The 20,718-nt window shown below is 40.8% G+C and overlaps 1 protein-coding gene across 12 annotated transcripts in view; it reads left to right on the top strand.

Annotated features, from left to right (window-relative positions):
* Positions 1 to 1,113: 1,113 nt before the first annotated feature.
* Positions 1,114 to 20,718, top strand: part of RALGAPA2 (Ral GTPase activating protein catalytic subunit alpha 2) — a 306,774-nt gene continuing 287,169 nt past the window's right edge. For 9 of the 12 annotated variants that reach the window (XR_012158343.1, XR_012158341.1, XR_012158342.1 and 6 more), the window contains exons 1-2: positions 1,115 to 1,721; positions 18,386 to 18,496. Coding sequence is in view for 9 of the 12 variants with exons in the window: in XM_073339773.1 (XP_073195874.1) it covers positions 1,616 to 1,721; positions 18,386 to 18,496 (217 nt within the window). In the remaining 3 variants the exon portion in view is untranslated. Of the gene's footprint in view, positions 1,722 to 18,385; positions 18,497 to 20,718 lie in introns of all 12 variants that reach the window. The other 3 variants (XM_073339780.1, XM_073339781.1, XM_073339776.1) reach the window with 2 other exon arrangements.

Below are 20,718 nucleotides of genomic sequence, written 5' to 3'. Positions count from 1 at the left end.
AATAAAAGATGTACTGGAGAGTTCAGGGGTGGGAGAAAGGAGGTGCAGGGGACTGAGGCCTTGTCCACATGAGAAAGTTGCACTGATTTAACTGATTTTAAAGCAGTCTAGTTAAAATGGTACAATAAAGCTGGGTGGAGAAGAGTATTCAGTTTTGTGAGCTCTGGTAGTTTCCCCATCCAACCCTTCTCACCAATAAATAATTTATATTCTTCTGTGATTGACAGTAATATAAAAAAGAAAGGTATTGGTAATTTACTTGCATGAGGTAGATTTTTTTTTAGGCCTTAATTCTGAGTTGGAGTTTACTAACATTAAACCCCCCCACACCCCAGAATCTCATTAAATTGTATGTGGTCTGGAATTTTGAGTCACATTTTGGCTCTCAGTTATACCCCTGCAAATCTATTTGGCCTTTTGTTTTCTTACTAGGTGTAGAGTTTAAGAACATTGTTTGGACTATAAATACATAAATAATACACAGCTATTCAAAACATGATTCAGATTATGTGGGGGGGGGGGGAGCCCTGCAGGTCACAGCACAGAGCTGGAGTCAATATGTGTGTGAGGGGGGAGCTCTGCAGGTCACATCACAGAGCTGGTGTCAAGGTCACAGCACAGAGCCGGTGTCTCGGAGGGAGGGCGGGAGAGCGAAGCCCCGCAGATCGCACCGCAGAGCCGGTGTCAGTGGGCGGGGCGTTGTGTGTGTGTGTGTGGGGGGAAACCCTGGCGGTCACAGCACGGAGCCGGTGTCAATGCGGGGGGGGGGGGGGGCGCAGGTCACAGCGCAGAGCCGGTGTCAATGGGGGAGGGGAGTGAGGGGCGGGCCCTGCAGGTCACAGCGCAGAGCTAGTGCCAAGAGGCGGGGGGAAGTGTCTGTAAAGTGGCTCTACAGCGCCTACAGCTCCCAGCATGCCACGCTCCACGCGGCGCCGCGGGTCCGGCCGCGCTGCACGCTGGGGGCTGTAGTGTCGCGCGGAGGGGCGCTCGGCGGGTCCCCCCCGCTTGCGGGAGGTGGCTGCTGTCCTCGCGGCTCGCTCGGGGGGCTGGGGGCGGGGCGCCGCGCGCGGGGCGGCGGGGGCGCGGGGCTCGCGCTCCACGGCGCCGCGGGGAGGCCGGCCCGGCCCGGCCCGGCCGGGGGCGGCTGCGCAGTGCGGCGCCGGACTGGAGGCAGTTAACCGTCGCGGCGTCCGGTCAGTTCCGTGTTTACACGCCCACCCCGGGGAGTGAGAGCGGTGCGAGGCGCAGCAGGGAGCCTTCTCGCAGCGTAGTAAGAGCTCTCCGGCCCCTCCGAACGGGGGGTCCCTCGGGCCCCCCAGCAGGGAACGCTTCCCTCTCCCCCCCTCCTCCTCAGACATACAGTAGCGGGGGGTGCTGCTCCCCATCCCCGCAGAAGAGCTCTCTAGCCCTTCCCCCACCCAGCAAGGGTCTCTTCTGCCTCCCGCAGCAGGGGTGCTGCTTCCTTCAACCAGCAGATCTCTAGCTTCCCTCCCCCACTTAACAGGGGCGCTCCCCCCCCCCGCCACGGCAGAGGGTGCTCTCCCCTTTACCCGCCAAGCATCAGGGAGTCTCTGATCCCCCACCTCACCGTCAGGGAGTCTCCCTTCCCTGCGGGATGTTCTCCAGAAGGAGCCATGCCGATGTCAAGAAATCTACACAGAAAGCTCTGGACCCAAAGAAGGACGTCCTGACCCGCCTCAAGCACCTCAAAGCGCTGCTGGGTGAGTCGGGGTGGGGTGGCAGCAGACAGGGTGCAGACCTTGGGGGCTTTAAACTAAAGGACTCTGGGGAGGGGAGTGAGGAGCTGTCAGTTGGCTTGCTAAATACTCTTTCCCCTCCCCACTGGATTATTCCTCCCCACTGCAGGACTGTGCCCTGCTGGGTGCTGAATATTGTATTCTGAGAGCAGGCACCAGTAAAAGGGGATTGAAAGGTCCCCACAGCAGCTCTGGGTCTGTCACTTCCTTCTCTTCAACGAATGAATACATGGCTGAAATCCAGTTACTCTGGTCAGGGCATGACTCTTACAAGCCAAGGGACTGCTGCTCCTGGGCTCCGAGGACATGCTTGCTAAGCATCTCTGATTTATTTATTTCTGTTATGGTGGCATGTAAAGGCCCCAAATCAGGGACCCATCTTGCTAGGCACTGAACACACATGTAACAAAAAGACCTCCCTTGCCCCAAACAGCTTATAGTCTAAGCATGCAGATGAAAGATGTGGATGCTACAAAAAGACTGGGAAGGGGGACCTCAGTGGTCACATCATAGTCTTTCAGCACAAGAAGGAGTTAGTTTTAAAATTGCCTTGAAATCTTTTTCTCTTTCTTTCCCCCAAACCCGCGCCCTCCCCCCCCCAAAGGGGGAATTGTCTCTGTGTGAGCATTTTCAGAGAATGGGGGGAAAAACTGCTTTTTGTTTCTTTCTCAGTTTCATTTTTTGGTTTAAAAAAACTACCTTAGTTACATATCAGTTAATCAAAGAGAGAGATTTTATGTCATTCCTGATTGTAGCTGTACTATATAATAATAAAAAAAAACTTCTTTTCCAAATAAAATCTACTGACTAGTGTATACTGAGCAAAACTTAAGCAAGGGGATAGTCTCCATCCCACTTTCTGTTTTAATTGTAAACATTGCAGCTGATACTGTTATGATTAATGTCTCTTACATACATTTAAGCAAATATTTTAAATTCTATTAGGATAAAAGGAAATGGCTGCTTTATAAAATCAGAATTCAGGATGTCTTAACTGTAGTTCTAAACTATTAGGGGAAAAGGGCACAATAGGATGGGTAAAACCTTTCAGGATGTTCCAGGAAATGTAACAAGATTATATCTAATTGAAGTGAAATATAAATCAGTTATTCAAATCACTTTAGTGACATTTTGATGGAATACTTTATTCTTACACTAAATTAACCTGTGAGTATTATGTGAACGTGGTTGAGGTGGAGATTGATGACAGGTTAAATAAAACTTGAAGGTTTCTTAAAATTAAATAACTTATTTAAAAAAATAAATTTAAAATTAAATATGAATTTGATAACCTACATTAAGGCCTAACTTTGTAATCTATTAAAATCATTTATATTTAAATAAAACAAAAATATTCAGGCAGTACAGGTTTGCTGCCAAAGTTCTTAAAGAAAGTCAAACTACTGGCTAAGCACCTGGAACCAGAACTTGCTGATGTGCTAAGACCAGGTTTTGACAGCAGTAGTCTGTTCTGCAGGTACAGAGAGAATATTTTCTTCATTTCAGTTCATTGAACTAGTTTAGTTCAGTAGCTAGCTTATTCAAAGTTGAGACACCAGTTGGGAGTCGAAAAAGTAGAAAAACTTTTTTCGTCTTTCAAGCTATGAATATTGAAGAGGTCTGAGAGGACGAGATCTACTAGTTCTAAAATCTTGAAGCAATTAGTTCAGTTCACTATAGATAATATTTAATTGTTTAATAAATCAATTAGCTTTAAGTGAAAAATATGTTTTGATAAACTTATTTTATATATGTACCCAGTACTTTAAGGTACTTTTATTTAACTAATAAAGAACTAATTTTAAAATGCTGTTTTGTGCATTTTTAGTTGTATTCCAATTTCCTTTCCAAATCTAGCTTGACACAAATCATGAGTAAAAAAATTAATAATCTTGTAGATAAATGTCATTCACCATTTTCTAACATAATAAAAATGTAAAAACTAAGAATCTGAAAAAATGTGTATTCAGCTGTGCAGATGATTAAATAAATGTTTATAGATTTAGTGTATCGTTTTGGTTAGCAAAAAAGTACTGAATTTAAAGTAAAGGTTATATGTAGTTGCGTATGAACGTGTTTTAATGGTTATACCAATCAATGAAAATCAACATTCTTTAGGAAAAGAACTAAAAATACAAATACAGAACAAGATCAAAATCAATTATTTAAATGGAGGTTTCCTACTTGCTGACTTAAATCATGATTTAAATCAATCCACTTTGGAGAACAAACCCCATGTTTTTGTCATTTAAAATAATAAAATCCAAAACAGCCCTTGCAGGGTTAATTTCTTGTTGTGTCATATCAGTTGTATGGAATCAGTCTATGCTATGAAGATGTCCTTGATAAAAGGCAATGTAGAAGAAACGTTTACAGTCCATTAATTATTTCCTGATGAATTTAGTTCTCTGAAATAAAAATTTTTGCCCAAATACAGTCTTGTGACTTTCTGTACATTCTGAACGTGTTCTGTTTATCAGTATATAGTTAGTTGGAAATATTAAAAATAAAACACAAACCAAAGTAACCAAATTTGTGTAAACATTTTGTTTCTTTGCTTAGTCATTCTTTGATTACATTTCATTCTCACTCAGCCAAGAACATTAAAACATGCATCTTGGTTCATACAGTAAGTTGGTGACGTTATTACAGGGGGACTGGTTACTCTTTATATCCACCTAAATAACTTAACAAACTATTCTTCGGCTAGAAATTTAATAGAAAAGTTTATGTAATTTTAAAAAGAGTGAGTGTTGCTAAGGCCGTGTCTACACTACCTGCCGGATCGGCTCGTAGCGATCGATCTATCCGGGATCGATTTACCGCATCTAGTGTAGACGCGATAAATTGATCCCCGATCGCTCTGCCGTCGACTCCGGAACTCCACCGTGGCAAGAGGCGGAAGTGGAGTTGATGGGGAAGCGGCAGCTGTTGATCCCATGCCGCGAGGACGCGAAGTAAGTGATTCTAAGTCGATCTAAGATACGTTGACTTCAGCTACGCTAGTCTCGTAGCTGAAGTTGCGTATCTTAGATCGATCCCCCCCCAGTGTAGACCAGGCCTAAGAGTAAACTACACTATCAATCACAAAATTCAAGCATATAAAGTAAAGAAATTAATAGTTAAGAATTAAAAAAAACCCATATACTGCCTAGATGAACGCATTCTCATCCATATAAAGAAATTTCATCACAGCACAACCCTAACACGAACCCATGGTTTGCTGGTTTATTTGAAGATTTTTTGCTATCTTTATTTCAGTAGAGTTTTCTTTCAAGGGATAGTCTTAAATGGAAATTATTATTAGCTAATATTTATCAAATGACATTTGAATTTTTTTTAAAGTACTTATAATTTGACTGTTCTTTTAATGTTAAGACAATAATTGTTAGTGATTAGTAAAATGATGTATATATGTGAGCCTGCATTAGAAGCAGGTCAACATGTGTCATTAATCTCAAATATAAAATTCTGTTGGTTTTCTTTTCAAAAGGGTTTTGTGTGAGTTTACTGGTGAAAGAATAGTATTTTTAGATCAGAGTGAAGGTTGTTGTGAGTAAATGTCCTTAATTTTTCATTTCTACTGTTTGATTTTTGTAAATAATGTGACAAGAAACTACATTGTTATTTAACAGCCTTAATTGTTGTTTGAAACAAAGTTGGTGGTTTGGTTTTTTTTTTTTTTTTTGGTCTTTGTAAAGGTTTTGGAATTTCACGTCTGTTTTATTTTAAACATTTACTTTTGTTTTTAGTGTTTTCATTTATCTACACAATAGGAAATATAACAAAGTGGGATGGGGTAGATCACCAGATTAAACTAAGAGAGGTGAAAAAGGCTTTGAAGGAACCAGTCTCATTTGATACACACCTGACAAGATATACTCCTTAGGTAGCTAAATTATCAAAACATGCATGTGCAGCACAGTCTAACTTCATTTCCAATGTTGGTTAAGTCAGCAAACTGTCAGACCCAAAACTAGAACGCACATAGGTTTTTTTGCACAGCTAAAGCCTCCTTGGCAAATCAATGTACTTCTGTCCCTTGGTTAAACTATCTGAAAAATGTGGCTAATGATTTCCAGTTAGCTAGTATTTTTTTTTTATTTGTAGATCGTTAAGTACTTTACAAAGGTGAGTAAGAATTATTATCCCTATTTTATGTTTGGCGGCAGTACAGAAACTCAAGCCCACTTGTATTAAAAAGTGGCAGTTTGTTGCTAAGATGTAGTTCTGTCAACTCAGAGGTCAGCAGTCTGTTCTCAGCACTGTCTTAAACTTCTGTGTAACCTTTGGCAAGTCACTTAAGCCCTGATCATCAAAGGTACTAAAACACCTAAACTCCAGACTTAGGTGCCTCAGGCTCAGATTTAGGTGCATAAGACCCAGGTTTAGGCTCCACTCTGATCCACAAAATTCCTGCCGAACCCTTGTGGGCAACTAAACTCATTCTGAGCCGATGGGTATGTTTTCACTAGTGCTTATGTCAGCAAAATTTTTGTTGCTCAGGGGTGTGAACCCCCCCTTCCCCGAGAGACACAAATTTTGCCAGCATAAGTGCTCGTATCGGCAGGAGATACTCTCCAACATAGCTAGTGCTATTCATTGAGTTGGTTTTATGATGTCATAGAACTGGAAGGGACCTCAAGAGGTCCTCTATTCCAGTCTCCTGCAATCAAGGACTTAGTATTATCTTAGTATAGTCCTGCAGGACTAAGTATTATCTAGACCATCCCTGAAAGGTGTTTGTCCAACCTGCTCTTAAAAATCTCCAATGATGGAGATTCCACAACCTCACTAGGCAATTTATTTCAGTGCTTAACCCCCCTGACAGTTAGGAACTTTTTCCCAAAGTCCAACCTAAACCACCCTGGCTGCAATTTAAGCCCATTGCTTCTTGTCCTATCCTCAGAGGTTAAGAGGAACAATTTTTCTCCCTCCTCCTTGTAACAACCTTTTATGTATTTGAAAACTTATCATGTCCCCTTCTCAGTCTTCTCGTCTCAAGACTAAACAAACCCATTTTTTTCAATCTTCCCTCGTAGGTCATATTTTCTAGACTTTTAATCATTTTTGTTGCTCTTCTCTGGACTTTCTCCAGTTTGTCCACATCTTTCCTGAAATGTGGCGTCCAGAACTGGACACAATACTCCAGTTGAGGCCTCATCAGGGCGGAGTAGAGCAGAAGAATTACTTCTCGTGTCTTGCTTACAATACTCCTGCTAATACATCCCAGAATGATGTTTTCGTTTTTTTTTTTTTTGCAACAGTGTTATACTGTTGACTCATATTTAGCTTGTCATCCATTATGACCCCCAGATCCCTTTCTGCAGTACTCCTTCCTAGGCAGTCATTTCCCATTTTGCATGTGTGCATATGATTGTTCCTTCCTGAGTGGAGTACTTTGCATTTTTCCTTATTGAATTTCATCCTATTTACTTCAGACCATTTCTCCAGTTTGTCCAGATCATTTTGAATTTTAATCCTATCCTCTGAAGCACTTGCAACCCCTCCCAGCTTGGTATCGTTCGCAAACTTTATAAGTGTACTCTCTATGCCATTATCTAAATCATTGATGAAGATATTTAACAGAACCCGGACCCAGAACTGATCCCTGCGGGACCCCACCCGTTATGTCCTTCCAGCATGACTGTGAACCACTAACAACTACTCTCTGGGAACAGTTTTCCAACCAGTTGTGCACCCGTTTTATAGTAGCTCCATCTAGGTTGTATTTCCCTAGTTTGTTTATGAGGTCATGCAAGACTGTATCAAAAGCTTTACTAAAGTCAAGATAGACCACATCTACCACTTCCTCCCCCCCACCCCCCGCAGCCCATCCACAAGGCTTGTTACCCTGTCAAAGAAAGCTATCCGGTTGGTGTGACATGATTTGTGCTTGATAAATCCATGCTGACTGTTATTTATCACCTCATTATCTTCTAGGTGTTTGCAAATTGATTGCTTAATTATTTGCTCCATTATCTTTCTGCTTACAGAAGTTAAGCTGACTGGTCTGTAATTCCCCAGGTTGTTCTTATTTCTCTTTTTATAGATGGTCACTATATTTGCCCTTTTCCAGTCTTCTGGAATGTCTCCCATCTTCCATGACTTTTTAAAGATAATTGCTAATGGCTCAGATATCTCCTAAATCAGCTCCTTGAGTATTCTAGGATGCATTTCATTAGGCCTATGTGATTTGAAGACATCTAACTTGCCTAAGTAATTTTTGTCTTGTTCTTTCCCTATTTTAGACTCTGACCCTATCTCATTTTCACTGGCATTCACTATGTTAGACATCCAATCGCCAACAGCCTTCCTGGTGAAAACCGAAACAAAGAAGTCATTAAGCACCTCTGCCACTTCCACATTGTCTTTCCCCCTTCATTGAGTAATGGGCCTACTCTGTCCTTGGTCTTCCTCTTGCTTCTAATGTATTTGTAGAATGTTTTCTTGTTTCCTTGTATGTCCCTAGCTAGTTCGATCTCGTTTTGTGCCTTGGTTTTTCTAATTTTGTCCCTACATACTTGTGTTATTTGTTTATGTTCATCCTTTGTAATTTGACCGAGTTTCCACTTTTTGTAGGACTCTTTTTTTTTTTTTGAGTTCTAGATCATTGAACATCTCCTGGTTAAGCCAGGGTGTGTCTTTCCATACTTCCTATCTTTCCTACACATTGGGATAGCTTGCTCTTGTGCCCTTAATAATGTCTCTTTGAAAAACTGCCAGCTGTCTTCAGTTTTTTTTCCTTTAAACATGCTTCCCATGGGATTTAACCAGTTATTCCCAAGTTTGCTAAAGTCTGCCTTCTTGAAATCCATTAAAAAGAAAAGGAGTACTTGTGGCACCTTAGAGACTAACCAATTTATTTGAGCATAAGCTTTCGTGAGCTACAGCTCACTTCATCGGATGCATACTGTGGAAAGTGTAGAAGATCTTTTTATATACGCACAAAGCATGAAAAAATACCTCCTCCCACCCCACTCTCCTGCTGGTAATAGCTTATCTAAAGTGATCACTCTCCTTACAATGTGTATACACATTGTAAGGAGAGTGATCACTTTAGATAAGCTATTACCAGCAGGAGAGTGGGGTGGGTTATACACATTGTAAGGAGAGTGATCACTTTAGATAAGCTATTACCAGCAGGAGAGTGGGGTGGGTTATACACATTGTAAGGAGAGTGATCACTTTAGATAAGCTATTACCAGCAGGAGAGTGGGGTGGGAGGAGGTATTTTTTCATGCTTTGTGCGTATATAAAAAGATCTTCTACACTTTCCACAGTATGCATCCGATGAAGTGAGCTGTAGCTCACGAAAGCTTATGCTCAAATAAATTGGTTAGTCTCTAAGGTGCCACAAGTACTCCTTTTCTTTTTGCGAATACAGACTGACACGGCTGTTACTCTGAAACTTGAAATCCATTGTCTTTATTGTGCTGTTCTCCCTCCTACCATTCTTTAGAATCGTGAATTCTACCATTTCATGATCACTTTAACCCAAATTGCCTTCCACTTTCAAATTCTCAGCCAGTTCCTCCCTATTTGTCAAAATCAAAACTAGAACAGCCCCGCTAGTAGTTTTCTCCACCTTCTGAAATAAAAAAATGTCTCCAATACATTCCAAAAACTTCTTGGATTATCTGTGCTCTGCTGTGGTGTTTTCCCAACAGATGTCTGGGCAGTTGTCATCCCCCATCCCCACCAAGTCATGTGCTTTGGATGATTTTGTTAGTTGTTTAAAAAAAGCTTCATCCACCTCCTCTACCTCGTTAAGTGCCCTGTAGTAGACCCCTACCGTGACATCACCCTTGTTTTTTACCCCTTTTATCCTTACACAGAGACTTTCAACAAGTCTGTCTCTTATTTCTATCTCAACCTCAGTCCAAGTGTATATTTTTAATATATAAGGCAATACCTCCTCCCTTTTTCCCCTGCCTGTCCTTCCTGAGCAAGCTGTATCCTTCTGTACCAATATTCTAGTCATGCGTATTATCCCACCAAGTCTCCGTGATATCATAGTTGTGTTTATTTACTAGCATTTTGAGTTCTTCCTGCTTATTCCCCATACTTCTTGCATTAGTATATAGACATCTAAGATACTGATTTGATTTCCCCCTCCCTCCCAGTTCTGTCTCGTCTCTTCCTTATTTCTGCTATAACAGCCATGCTCCACCAGATTCCGACCCTTCTTCCAGGTTTCTGACTTATAGATTCATAGATATTAAGGTCAGAAGGGACCATTATGATCATCTAGTCTGACCTCCTGCACAACGCAGGCTACAGAATCTCACCCACCCACTCTTGCAATAAACCTCTCACCTATGTCGGAGCTATTGAAGTCCTCAAATCATGGTTTAAAGGCTTCACGATGCAGAGAATCCTCCAGCAAGTGACCCGTGCCCCATGCTACAGAGGAAGGCGAAAAACTTCCAGGGCCTCTTCCAATCTGCCCTGGAGGAAAATTCCTTCCCGACCCCAAATATGGCAATCAGCTAAACCCTGAGCATATGGGCAAGATTCACCAGCCAGCTACCCAGGAAAGAATTTTCTATAGTAACTTAGATCCCACCCCATCTAACATCCCATCACAGGCCATTGGGCCTATTGACACTGACTATTTAAAGATCAATTAATTGCCAAAATCATATTATCCCATCATACCATCTCCTCCATAAACTTATCAAGTTAAATCTTATCTGTTGGCTTTGGTCACCTGCCCTCGTGGAACCTAGTTTAAAGCCCTCCTCACTAGGTTATCCATTCTGTAGCCAGGTATGCTGTTCCCCTTCCTCGATAGGTGGACCCCGTTTCTGTTTAGCAGTCCTTCTTGCTGGAACAGCATCCCGTGGTCAAAGAAGCTGAAGCCCTCACAGCGACACCATCCTCACAGCCAGGCGTTCACCTCCAGGATGCATCTGTCTCTGCCGAGGCCCCTACCCTTGACTGGAAGGACTAAACAGAACATCACCTGTGTTCCCAGCTCCCTCACCCTTACTCCCAGAGCCCTGTAGTCACTTCTGACCTGCTGAGGGTCATACCTTGCAGTATCATTAGTGCCCACATGGATGAGTAGCATGGGGTAATAGTCAGAGGGCCAGATGAACCTCGACAGTCCTTCCATAACATCTTGAATACGGGCCCCTGGCAGGCAGCATACTGCCCGGGATGCCATGTCAGGGCGACAGATGGCTGTCTCCGTCCCCCTCAGAAGAGAGTCTCCACACAATCACCACTGCTCTTCGTTTTCTCCTGGGAGTGGTGGCTGTGATCCTCCCAGCCTTGGGGGTACGTGGCTTCTCCTCTTTAACCTTTGGGGGTGATTCCTCATCACTCATTGCCAGGGCAGCATAACGGTTCTCCATCAGCATGGTGGGTTGGTTGGGAGCAGAGGTGGAGCACTGCCTGCTGCCAGAAGTAACCAGCAGCCATCGTCCTCCCTGTGACAGAGCCTTATTATCCTCCCCTGGTGGCATGACAGCAGTCCTCTCTAGCTGGATAGTATCCTCAGCCTTGGAAGTCTCCATATGAATACTGTCAATGAATTCCTCATGTGCACGGATGCTCCTCGGCCTATCCACCTCCTGTAGCTCTCCTACCTGCTTCCTGAGAGATATCCCATTGGTGTAATGTGGCTACACAAGCGATCAAGCTGGATCAGTACAGCTGTGCCACTGTAATCTTGTAAGTGTAGAGATGGCATAAGATTTCAATGTAAAAGTTCCCTAGATACCTATGTGTCTGCCTCTGAGCATGTGCGCTTGTGCTCCACACTAGGCATCTGGGTGCCTATCTCCTGCTTGAGCCCCAGAGTGATCCACAAATCGGGGGCAAATAGGCATACAAATAACTAACTCATGTCCAGGCTCCCGTTCAGTGGGTGTGCTGAGAGGCTGCTTACCCGTTCAGGCCCCATTTACAGTCTGGCCACTGGATAAGGAAGTAGTGGTGGTGGGGCCACCTTTATAACTTTTAGCCCAGTGTCTAGAGCATTCACCTAGGATTTGGGAGACCCAGGTTCAATTTCCCCCTCTCTGCCAGAAGTGGGGAAAGAGGATTTGCACAGGGGTCTCCCACCTCTCATGTGTGTGCTCTGACCACTGAGCTATCGGATATTCTGTTGAGTCTCAGGAAACTACACTTGTTGAAGTTGTTCCACTATGGATAAATAAAGTGATTGGGACAGGGGGATTGGATCCCAGTGGGTACCCTAACCACCAGACTACACAGTTAATCTCTGCAGTTTCAGTAATGAGAACACTGAGTTTCTTATGTGTTAGGAAATAATGAAAAAGTTTCAGAATTGTTTGAAATACTGGGAGGGGGGAAGGGCAATGAGTTGAATCACTGGTGATTAGAGAGGAGTTTGGCCAGTAGATAGAATCATCATCAGCCTTTATTTGTTGGAGAAGAATTGGAATTACGAACTTTTGACAAACAAAGCTAGAAAGTAGACATGTCTAGAAGATGGGCAGGGTGTCTAATAGCATGGTTCTGTATAAAGCTTGCAATCTTGTCTTTTATTTTAGTCTTCAAATGGTTGAATGCAGTAGGTGGCTGTTTCTCATTCTAATTGTAGTAAATCTGAAAGCTACTGATCAATAATACAAATGGTATTTAGTGTTTAGATATGAAAAGTCAGTTAATCTACTAATGCTTTAAAATTGAAGGGAGTGATAGTCAAGGAATTGAATGGATTGAAGTGATGAAAATAATTCTAATGTGAAGGGATTGTCAAAAGTTAAGCAACAAGAAGGTTGGTGCTCAGCTTCAAAAAAAAAAGTGCAGAAAATCTACTGATTGCTTTGTAGTCTTAAAGATCAAATAAGATAATGAAAGCTTCATTCAGTATAGAAATTGAGGAAGAGAACATTGAGCTTGATCCTTCAGGTGCTATGTCTGATACCTTAATTGAAATGTGGCCATGATAGTGATATTATGTGTCTGTTTTGGGTCTTCTAAACAACTCTTCATAATCAGTTTTATTGAGAAGCAGTCTCTATTCATCTTAGACACCCAGAAATGAAAAAGGCTCAATCCGTGATAACCATAGGTACTACTACGTAAAAAAAAACAAAAAACAGGGTGTTAAATGAATAGTAGACCAAATTGAGCAGGAAAGTGGGAAGAACCACAGAAACTGAGGGGGAGGAAGAAGTCTGAAAAGTTTAAAAAATACCATTGATACTGCTGCTTCATTTGGCTTGGAAAGTTTCACTAGCAAGAAATGGAAGCCCCTGCGTCTCTGGAGCGTCCAACTCATGTTGGCACAGAAATGCAAGATTGAGGTCAGAAGTTCTGCCACCAGACGAGCCTTATGTATTTGGCTCACTTGCTTTTTGCTCTTCTCTCCATCTGAGAGAGCTCCATTCACCAGTGTAAGATTCCATCTATGCTGGTAGAATATGTTTCTGTATTCCTCTCATTGTTGTGAGGGTGCACAGTATGGAGGAGGACAGATATGATTTTTCATTGGGTACAACAGAATAAGGAAATCCAGTGATCTTACACACACGAGTGTTCAGAATTTTGTTTACATCAATTGATCATTTGCACCAGAACTGACAACTTGTGTGCAGAATTTCAGCAGAACCTTAATTATACTGGAACTAGCTGCCACTGGTGCAGTAAAAAGAGAGTGTTGCTGTTGGGTGCCCTTTTGACCTTTTGTCATTCAAAGTTGCAAATTGTTTCTCTGTGCTCTGCAAGAGAATTTTAGGAACAAAATAGCTTGGAAGGAAAAGGATGTAGCTATAAAAACGTATGCTTATCTCAGAATAACAGTAATTTTGTTAGTAGTTATCTACCCCGTTGTTAATGAGTTTATTTTTTGATTAGGCATTCCACCCTTCACTCCCCCATGAATAGAAGGGAAAGTGGTGTTTGTTTTTTTTAAATGATCTCATCTTTTTCATGCAAAATCCTGTAAATAGAAGCCTTGTTTTCTACTAGCTGTTGTATTTAACAGAAGGCATTCAGAGAGAGGAGTAAAACATTTAGTTTGCAAATTCAAGACCTGTATTTGTAGGAAACAATTGGCACAAAACACTTTCCATGGGTAGATCACTTTCATAGTACAGACTTAAAAAAACAAAACAAAACTTGGCCCTTCAAAATGTATAAATAGCAAGTCAACAAAAACTATTATTTTACATTCTGAAATTGTACAGTGTTGTGGAGCTGTTGTTTTCCAATTAGTCTCTATAACTTTGATTAAAAGAAGGAATGGCCCCTTGAGAAATAGCACCACAATAGAGAGAAACCTGGGACAACAGAACATGCATTATCTACCGTGCTGTTATTCCCAGTGCATTGTTAGATAGACTCGTTGGGTTTGGCCTACCATGACCAGAGTGGATAAAAACTGATTAAATAAAAAACTTGTTTTAAAAAAAAATTAAATATATTTTTTTTAATTTGTTTAAAATTAATTTTGAAATTATGTCTACCTATGTTAAGGCCTGCTTTATAATCCATTAACATAAATAGACAAGATACTGCATCAGCAATTCCTCAAATTTTAATGAGTTAAAGAGTGCTGCTGCTTTTTTTGAATTACATACAGAATCGGAGTGAAACATCTCAAACTTTATAAATATGTCACAGTTATGTACTGCATTAAGTATACTACTATTTTCAATCTTTACAATGCAGCAAATGCTAGTATTTACATTTTTCCAAATAGAAGTACTATACTTCCAGTTTCTGTTGCGCAGAATGGGTTTGCCTTAATTCAGGGGTTACCTGAGGGGGTGGTGAGGCTATTACATGGAGGGTTGCAAGCTATCAGCCTCCACCCCAAATCCTGCTTTGCTTCCAGCATTTATAATGGTGTTAAATTAAAAACACTTTTTAATATATTTATAAGTGGGGGAGGGGGGGTGTCTCAATTAGATGCTTGCTATGTGAAAGGGATCACCAGTACAAAAGTTTGAGAACCACTGCCTTAATTGCTTTTGATTTCATCTTAGTGAGCACATCAGAGAGAGTATTTTCTTCATTTGAACTAATTCATTCAAAGTTGACAAACCGTTTGGGAGTTAAAATAGCAGGCAAGCTTTTCTTCCAGTTTATAAACTAAAACCAGTTGGGAGAGGATGAGAGCTAATTCTAAAAACTTAGAGGACATGGGATCAGATTTTCAAAAGTATTTAGGCACCTAAAGGTGCGAATCGATGCCTAGTGAGATATTCAACAATCTGAATCTTGAGGTGCTGTTGAAAAATTCCACCCATAGTGATCAGAAGCAATATGGCAATTCACTAACTACAGGCGGTAGTTCCTGTGTTTAATAAAATAAGTTTTAAATACAAAAATATTTTGATAAACTTATTTGTTTATGTATGCAGCCCTTTAAGGTAGCTTTGTTTGTTCTAGTTAAATAATCTTAATGCTTTTTTAGCTTTCTAATTGGATTCCAGTTTCCATTAAGAAGCAGCTTGAAGCACAAGTAAAAATTATCTAGTAAATAAATGTCATTCACTATTTTCTAACATAATAAAAAAAGTAAAAGATGAAGAAGTTGAACAAATATATATTGAGCTATATAATTGCTTAAATAAACATGTATAAAGTGTATTGTCGTGGTGAGTGAGTGTGTGATGTGCTGGTAGATTTTGTGTTGATTTGTGCTGGTGGAAAATGAGGCACTATCTGTGTTTGGGGTTCTTGTGTGTGCTGGTTGTGTGATTGGTTTTGAAGAACTATGGCAGTTGAACCAAGTAATCCACCATTTGTGCATTCCCCTTTACACAAGCAATGAAACTGCTGCATGTAAATTAGCTGTAGAGTAGGGGTGGTGACTGGTGGAGTTACTTCTCAAAGGTTCTCAACCTTTTTACCCAGGGCCCCCCTAAACTTAAATAGGCAAACCTGCAGACCTCCAACTGGAGGTGATGCATGGGGGTGGGGTGGGTCATGTGTGGTCACGTGCTTCCCCCGATTTTTGAATTCCAGTTGGCAGTGCTCCCTGAAGTGCTGATGTAGCAGGTCAGAGCCGTGTTGTATCTTGGCTAGCTGCTACCTGCTTATGGAGTCAGTGGCTGAGAGGTAACCCCTTCTGAAAGCAGGGGGAAATCTCTCTTCTGCAGTTACACTGGTCATTTTGGTCGTGCTCCCTCCCTCCCCCAGCCCAGAGAGGCTGGGTGGCCTACTGAAGTGAGTCAATGGATGGAGGTGTGCGGCACTCAGGGCTGAAGCTCAGTTTATTTTGGCGGAACCCTTGAAACTGGCTCGCAGACCCCCAGAGAGCCATGGACCTCTGGTTGAGAACTAGTGGTCTAGGACTCTTGACGTGGCTTAGTTACATGCCTTCGAGCTAGTCTACACTGGCAACACTAAAGTGCTGCCATGGCAGCGCTTTAACTTGCCTTGTGTGGTTGCAGCACAGTGCTGGGACAGAGCTCTCCCAGTCCTCTAAAAAAAAACTCATCTCCTTGAGGGGCATAGCGCCCACTGCTGGGAGTGCGGCTCCCAACACTGGTGCACTGTCTACACTGGCGCTTTACAGCACTGAAACTTGCTGCGCTCAGGGGGGTGTTTTTTCATACCCCTGAGCGAGAAAGTTGCAGCACTGTAAATTGCCAGTGTAGACAAGCCCTTACTATAGCAGTATATGGCACAGGTATAGTTCATAAAGTCAAAATGGCTGAGAACTTAAAAACTGGATGCTAAAAGAATGCATATTCCAGTGATGATTGAACCTGGTGAAATTCTGAACAAAATGAGCACTCAACCATACTTGTAGCGGTTTTCGTCACTTCATGTTGACTCGACAGACCTGCTAGGCCTTAGAGCAGGGGCAATGAATTAATTTTTTGTCAAGGTCCAAATTTCTTGGTAAAGGCTTAGTCAAGGTACGGACTGCAGAGAAGAAAATAAAAAAAATTAACAATGATAAGTAAATAAAAAGATTTTGGGATCGCTTCAAAAGCATCTGGCAGTCTGGATTTGGCTTGCAGTCTGCCTGTTGATTACCCCTACCTTAGAGTGACACATAGGTCAGCAATCCTGGAATCTTATCTATATAAGTGGTAGTTCTGTGTAAATCAATGATAAAGAGTAACAGACTTTTATGGTGATATCAGTTTTCTGTTAGGTTCATGGCGACCTAATGCAGTATAGACATGTTTGTGTCACAGAAGAATTGTTCAGTTAAAAGATCATTAGTGGAAGCTGGCAGAGCTATGATACACAGAGGGATACTTGGTCTGTTTCTCTACGCTGTTGCGGGGCGGGTGGGACCCTAATGTTTATATAATGCTAAACAAGCATTAATTCCCTGGTGGGGTAAGGGAATATTCTTTCCATTTTACAGGTAAGAAAGCAGACGCCCAAAGAGATTGAAGCCAACATTTTCAAATGTGAACCACTTACTTAACTGTATGACTTTGAGGTGTTGAGTACATGTTGACTTAATAGGAGATCTGGGTGCTCTGTATTTCTGAAAATCAGACCACTTACTAGGATAATAAATTTAGATTTTTTTTTAACTATTGTGAATGTACTGTATGCTTTGACTTGCTAAACATATTTGATTATAATGTTGCTTTTGAAACAATTATAAACATTGATTCTGCAAAAATATAGTAAACTAATTTTACTGTTGTAAAATGTGATCTTGCTGATATTATGGTGTGCTCAAAATTTGATATCTCAGTCAGAAACATCCATATATATATAATTTCAAAGAAAACTACCAGATGCACCAGGTCGCCTCACAGTGCTCCTCTGTATCAGGTTTAGTGTTGCTATTGTTCATAAAAGATCAGTAGGACTACCAAGAAAAGTGTCAGCCAGTGTCCAAGTTCATTCTTCCCAGCAACAACAAATTATGATGAGAAACCAAATAAAGGTGGCACAGAAAATTCAAAGGATATAGAAACTAACCCACTGTGCAATTTTGCACAGATTGGCCATCCTATGTCTAGAGAAAAACAGGCATTTATGATCCATTCTAAGCCCATTTCAGAGTACAACCTTAACAGTAGAGTCACTACCAGGCACCTCCATAATGTAATGTAATTTTATATTGGTGAGCTTCCATGCTGGTTTTGCGACAGAATTTGACTAGCAAATGTTATTAATAGAGGTCTGCACGTTCTTCTTAGAAATCTGGTGCACCAAATTAATTCTGGTAGCCTCTTCTAGGTTTTCATAACTATACATGGAGCAATCACTGCAGTTTTACTTGCAATTCTTTTTGCACATGTAGGTGGCCAGTTAGACAGCTTGCTGGCTCTCTGTGTTTGTTTATTGCAAATGCATGTATAAGTATGAGTGTCTGGGCCCCCTCCAGCCCCCCATTGTTGTTTGTTTTTATTTGTAAGTGATAGGACAAAACTTGTGCTTGAAGTATTGGGAACTGTTTTCTTGAAAATACTAATTTTTCTTCAGCTCCCTTTCATAAAGGGAAATGGAAAGAGACTTTAAATATCCACTTTTGAACATTAGTAGTGCAGTATAAATGTAATGTTAAATATTTTATAGAAAATAATGTGACAGTTCTGTTATTGCTACGTTAATAGTAGATTTTTTTCATGGTAACTTTTGTTTGGGGAAAATACTGGCTTCATATTTCTGGTGTTTGTAAGTTACATTGTCTTGTCTTGTACTTTTTCTTAATTTTTCAGATATTGTCGAAGGAAGTGACCTGAAGCAATTTTTTGAGATCAACTATTCTCAAATTTATTTTATCTTCTATGAAAATTTCGTAACACTGGAAAATAGCTTGAAACAAAAAGGTAATCTGTCCTGTCCTACAGTTTTGCCAGGATTTTTTCCATAAACCTGCAGGTGTTCTTAATCAGTTTTAAAAGCATTCCAATAAACACACACTCTAATTGGTATTTCTTCCATACCTTGCTGTATTCATAATCCTTTCATAGTTCCATACATTATAATATTTTATGTACCCTTAGCATCAATACTGTTTACATTTTAAGTTTTCAGGTACTTAAGCTTCATTTTGTAAACTCAAGCCAGAAAAAGTAACTTGTTAAAGTAACTCTTGAGCATTCCCTTCAACTTCTGATTTTTTTTCCTAAGAATTTGGATTTATAAATCTTAAACAAAGGAAAGCTGCTAGAACGATCAATAGAAGCTGTTATAGGTACATGCAAAAATCATGACCTAGAACAAAGCATTTCAAAAACACTTGTAGGTATGGGGATATTGCTGGTTTAACTACTACTAATTTAAAATCCATTGATCATTATGTGGTTGACTTTCCACTTAGCAATGAACAATTCTACCCATATCTACAAATCAGAGGTTTTTTTGAAACTATGAATTAAAGGTGGAAAATAAGATCTGTAAAGAATGAGGAAAATATATTTGCAATATGCCCTAACATTATTTCTAAAATACGCTTCATATGATACCGATTGCTGACAAGGAGTTTTCAAAACCCCCCATAACTTTTCAGCTCAAATCCACAAAGAGACTTAAATGTTGCAATTCCTAACTTTTAGATGCCTAGAAAATCACTGAACAAAAATGGGATCCACAAAGTCTGAATTGGGCAGCTAGACTCCCTGTACAATGAATAGGAGGAGATAGGCACCTAAGAATGGGATCCAAAAAAGCCAGCCTGCTAGGTGGGGAACTGCCTAAGCTACCTAATGGGAAATGCCAACGAGGAAGGTGTGGTAAGTCCCATCAACAGAGTTTGGTGCTGAAGTCTGGGCTGCAGGGAGATTCCTATCTCTGCTTGAGATCCACAGCCATGAACCCTCTCCTCGAGTAAGATGGCTTCAGCACCTAATACCATGGAAAATGACTGGGGATTGGGAGGGAGGAGGAGGAGCCAGAGGCAGCAGAGACCTCCTTCATAATCTTTAACCCAGTGTTTTAAGGTAGTTACCTGGGATGTAGGAGAAGTTGATTCAATTTCTCCCTCTAATGAGGAGAAGGGATTTGAACAGAAGTTCCCCAGCTCTCACATGATATTTTGTCTGCTTCAAACAAGGGAAATGAGTCCTTGCCCAACAGGGGTGTGAAATTAACAGAAAATGATTAACACTAGTTGGTAGAAGAGGTAAGACTAGGCCTTATGGTCTCCTGGTTCCCATCACTGTGGGTCTTTCTATAAGCCAAAAGATATTTTGATGGATGACATTGTTTTTGCTTGTCTTGCTTGGAGCTCTAGCTCTGTGTGTGTATTGTATGCATACGGCGCAGGAGGTTCAGCAGGACCCTGAACACTTGAAGTGCAGCTGGAACATTCAGAAAATTGGTGGCAGTTTTTCAACTTCTATGGCACAAGCGGAAATGGCAGTTTGCTACTGTTTATAGCATAGGTGTGGTTTGCACACAAAGTTGCACCACATCAACTAAAGTTGAGATTTTTAAAGCAATTTAGTTAAATCCGTGAAAAATGCTGTGTGGACACTTATGAGCCAGTTTTAAGTTGACTTAAATCTGTTTTGTTTGCGTTGGTAAATTTACAAGCACCAGCTAATCTAATATAACTGGTTTTAAACTGACAAGTGTGTTCAGATAGGTTTTTGAATTTGCACTGATTTAACTAAATCCATTTAAAAACCAATTTAAGTTAGTACAACTTGTGTGTAGACAAAGCCTTTTCAGGGAAGGAAAGGATTAACTAGTCTTCAAATGGCTTATTTAAAAAACACATTTTAAAAAATATATGTTTAAATATATTCTCTTTATTAACTGAAAGCTATTTAAAGACTGTAATGATAAATTTAATATAGATTATGCCTTGGCACAAAAATTAAGCATTGTATATACACCAAATGTTTATATATATTGTTGCGGAATAATTAAGTCCCAGATCCTGTAAATACGCTTGTGCTCAATTTTAATCATATGAATAGTTCCTTTGACTTCAGTTAACATGAAGGTTCTTCGGTGGAACTATGCATGTGCTTTAAGTTAAGCAAGAAGATATGAGTTTGCAGGATTGGGGCCTTAGGTGTTATATATTGATTAACTGCTAATA

This window comes from Lepidochelys kempii, chromosome 3 (genome assembly GCF_965140265.1).
Source record: "Lepidochelys kempii isolate rLepKem1 chromosome 3, rLepKem1.hap2, whole genome shotgun sequence".
NCBI lineage: Eukaryota > Metazoa > Chordata > Testudines > Cheloniidae > Lepidochelys > Lepidochelys kempii.
Note: the sequence above shows the minus strand (reverse complement) of the source record. Positions and strands in the feature narration are given on the sequence as shown.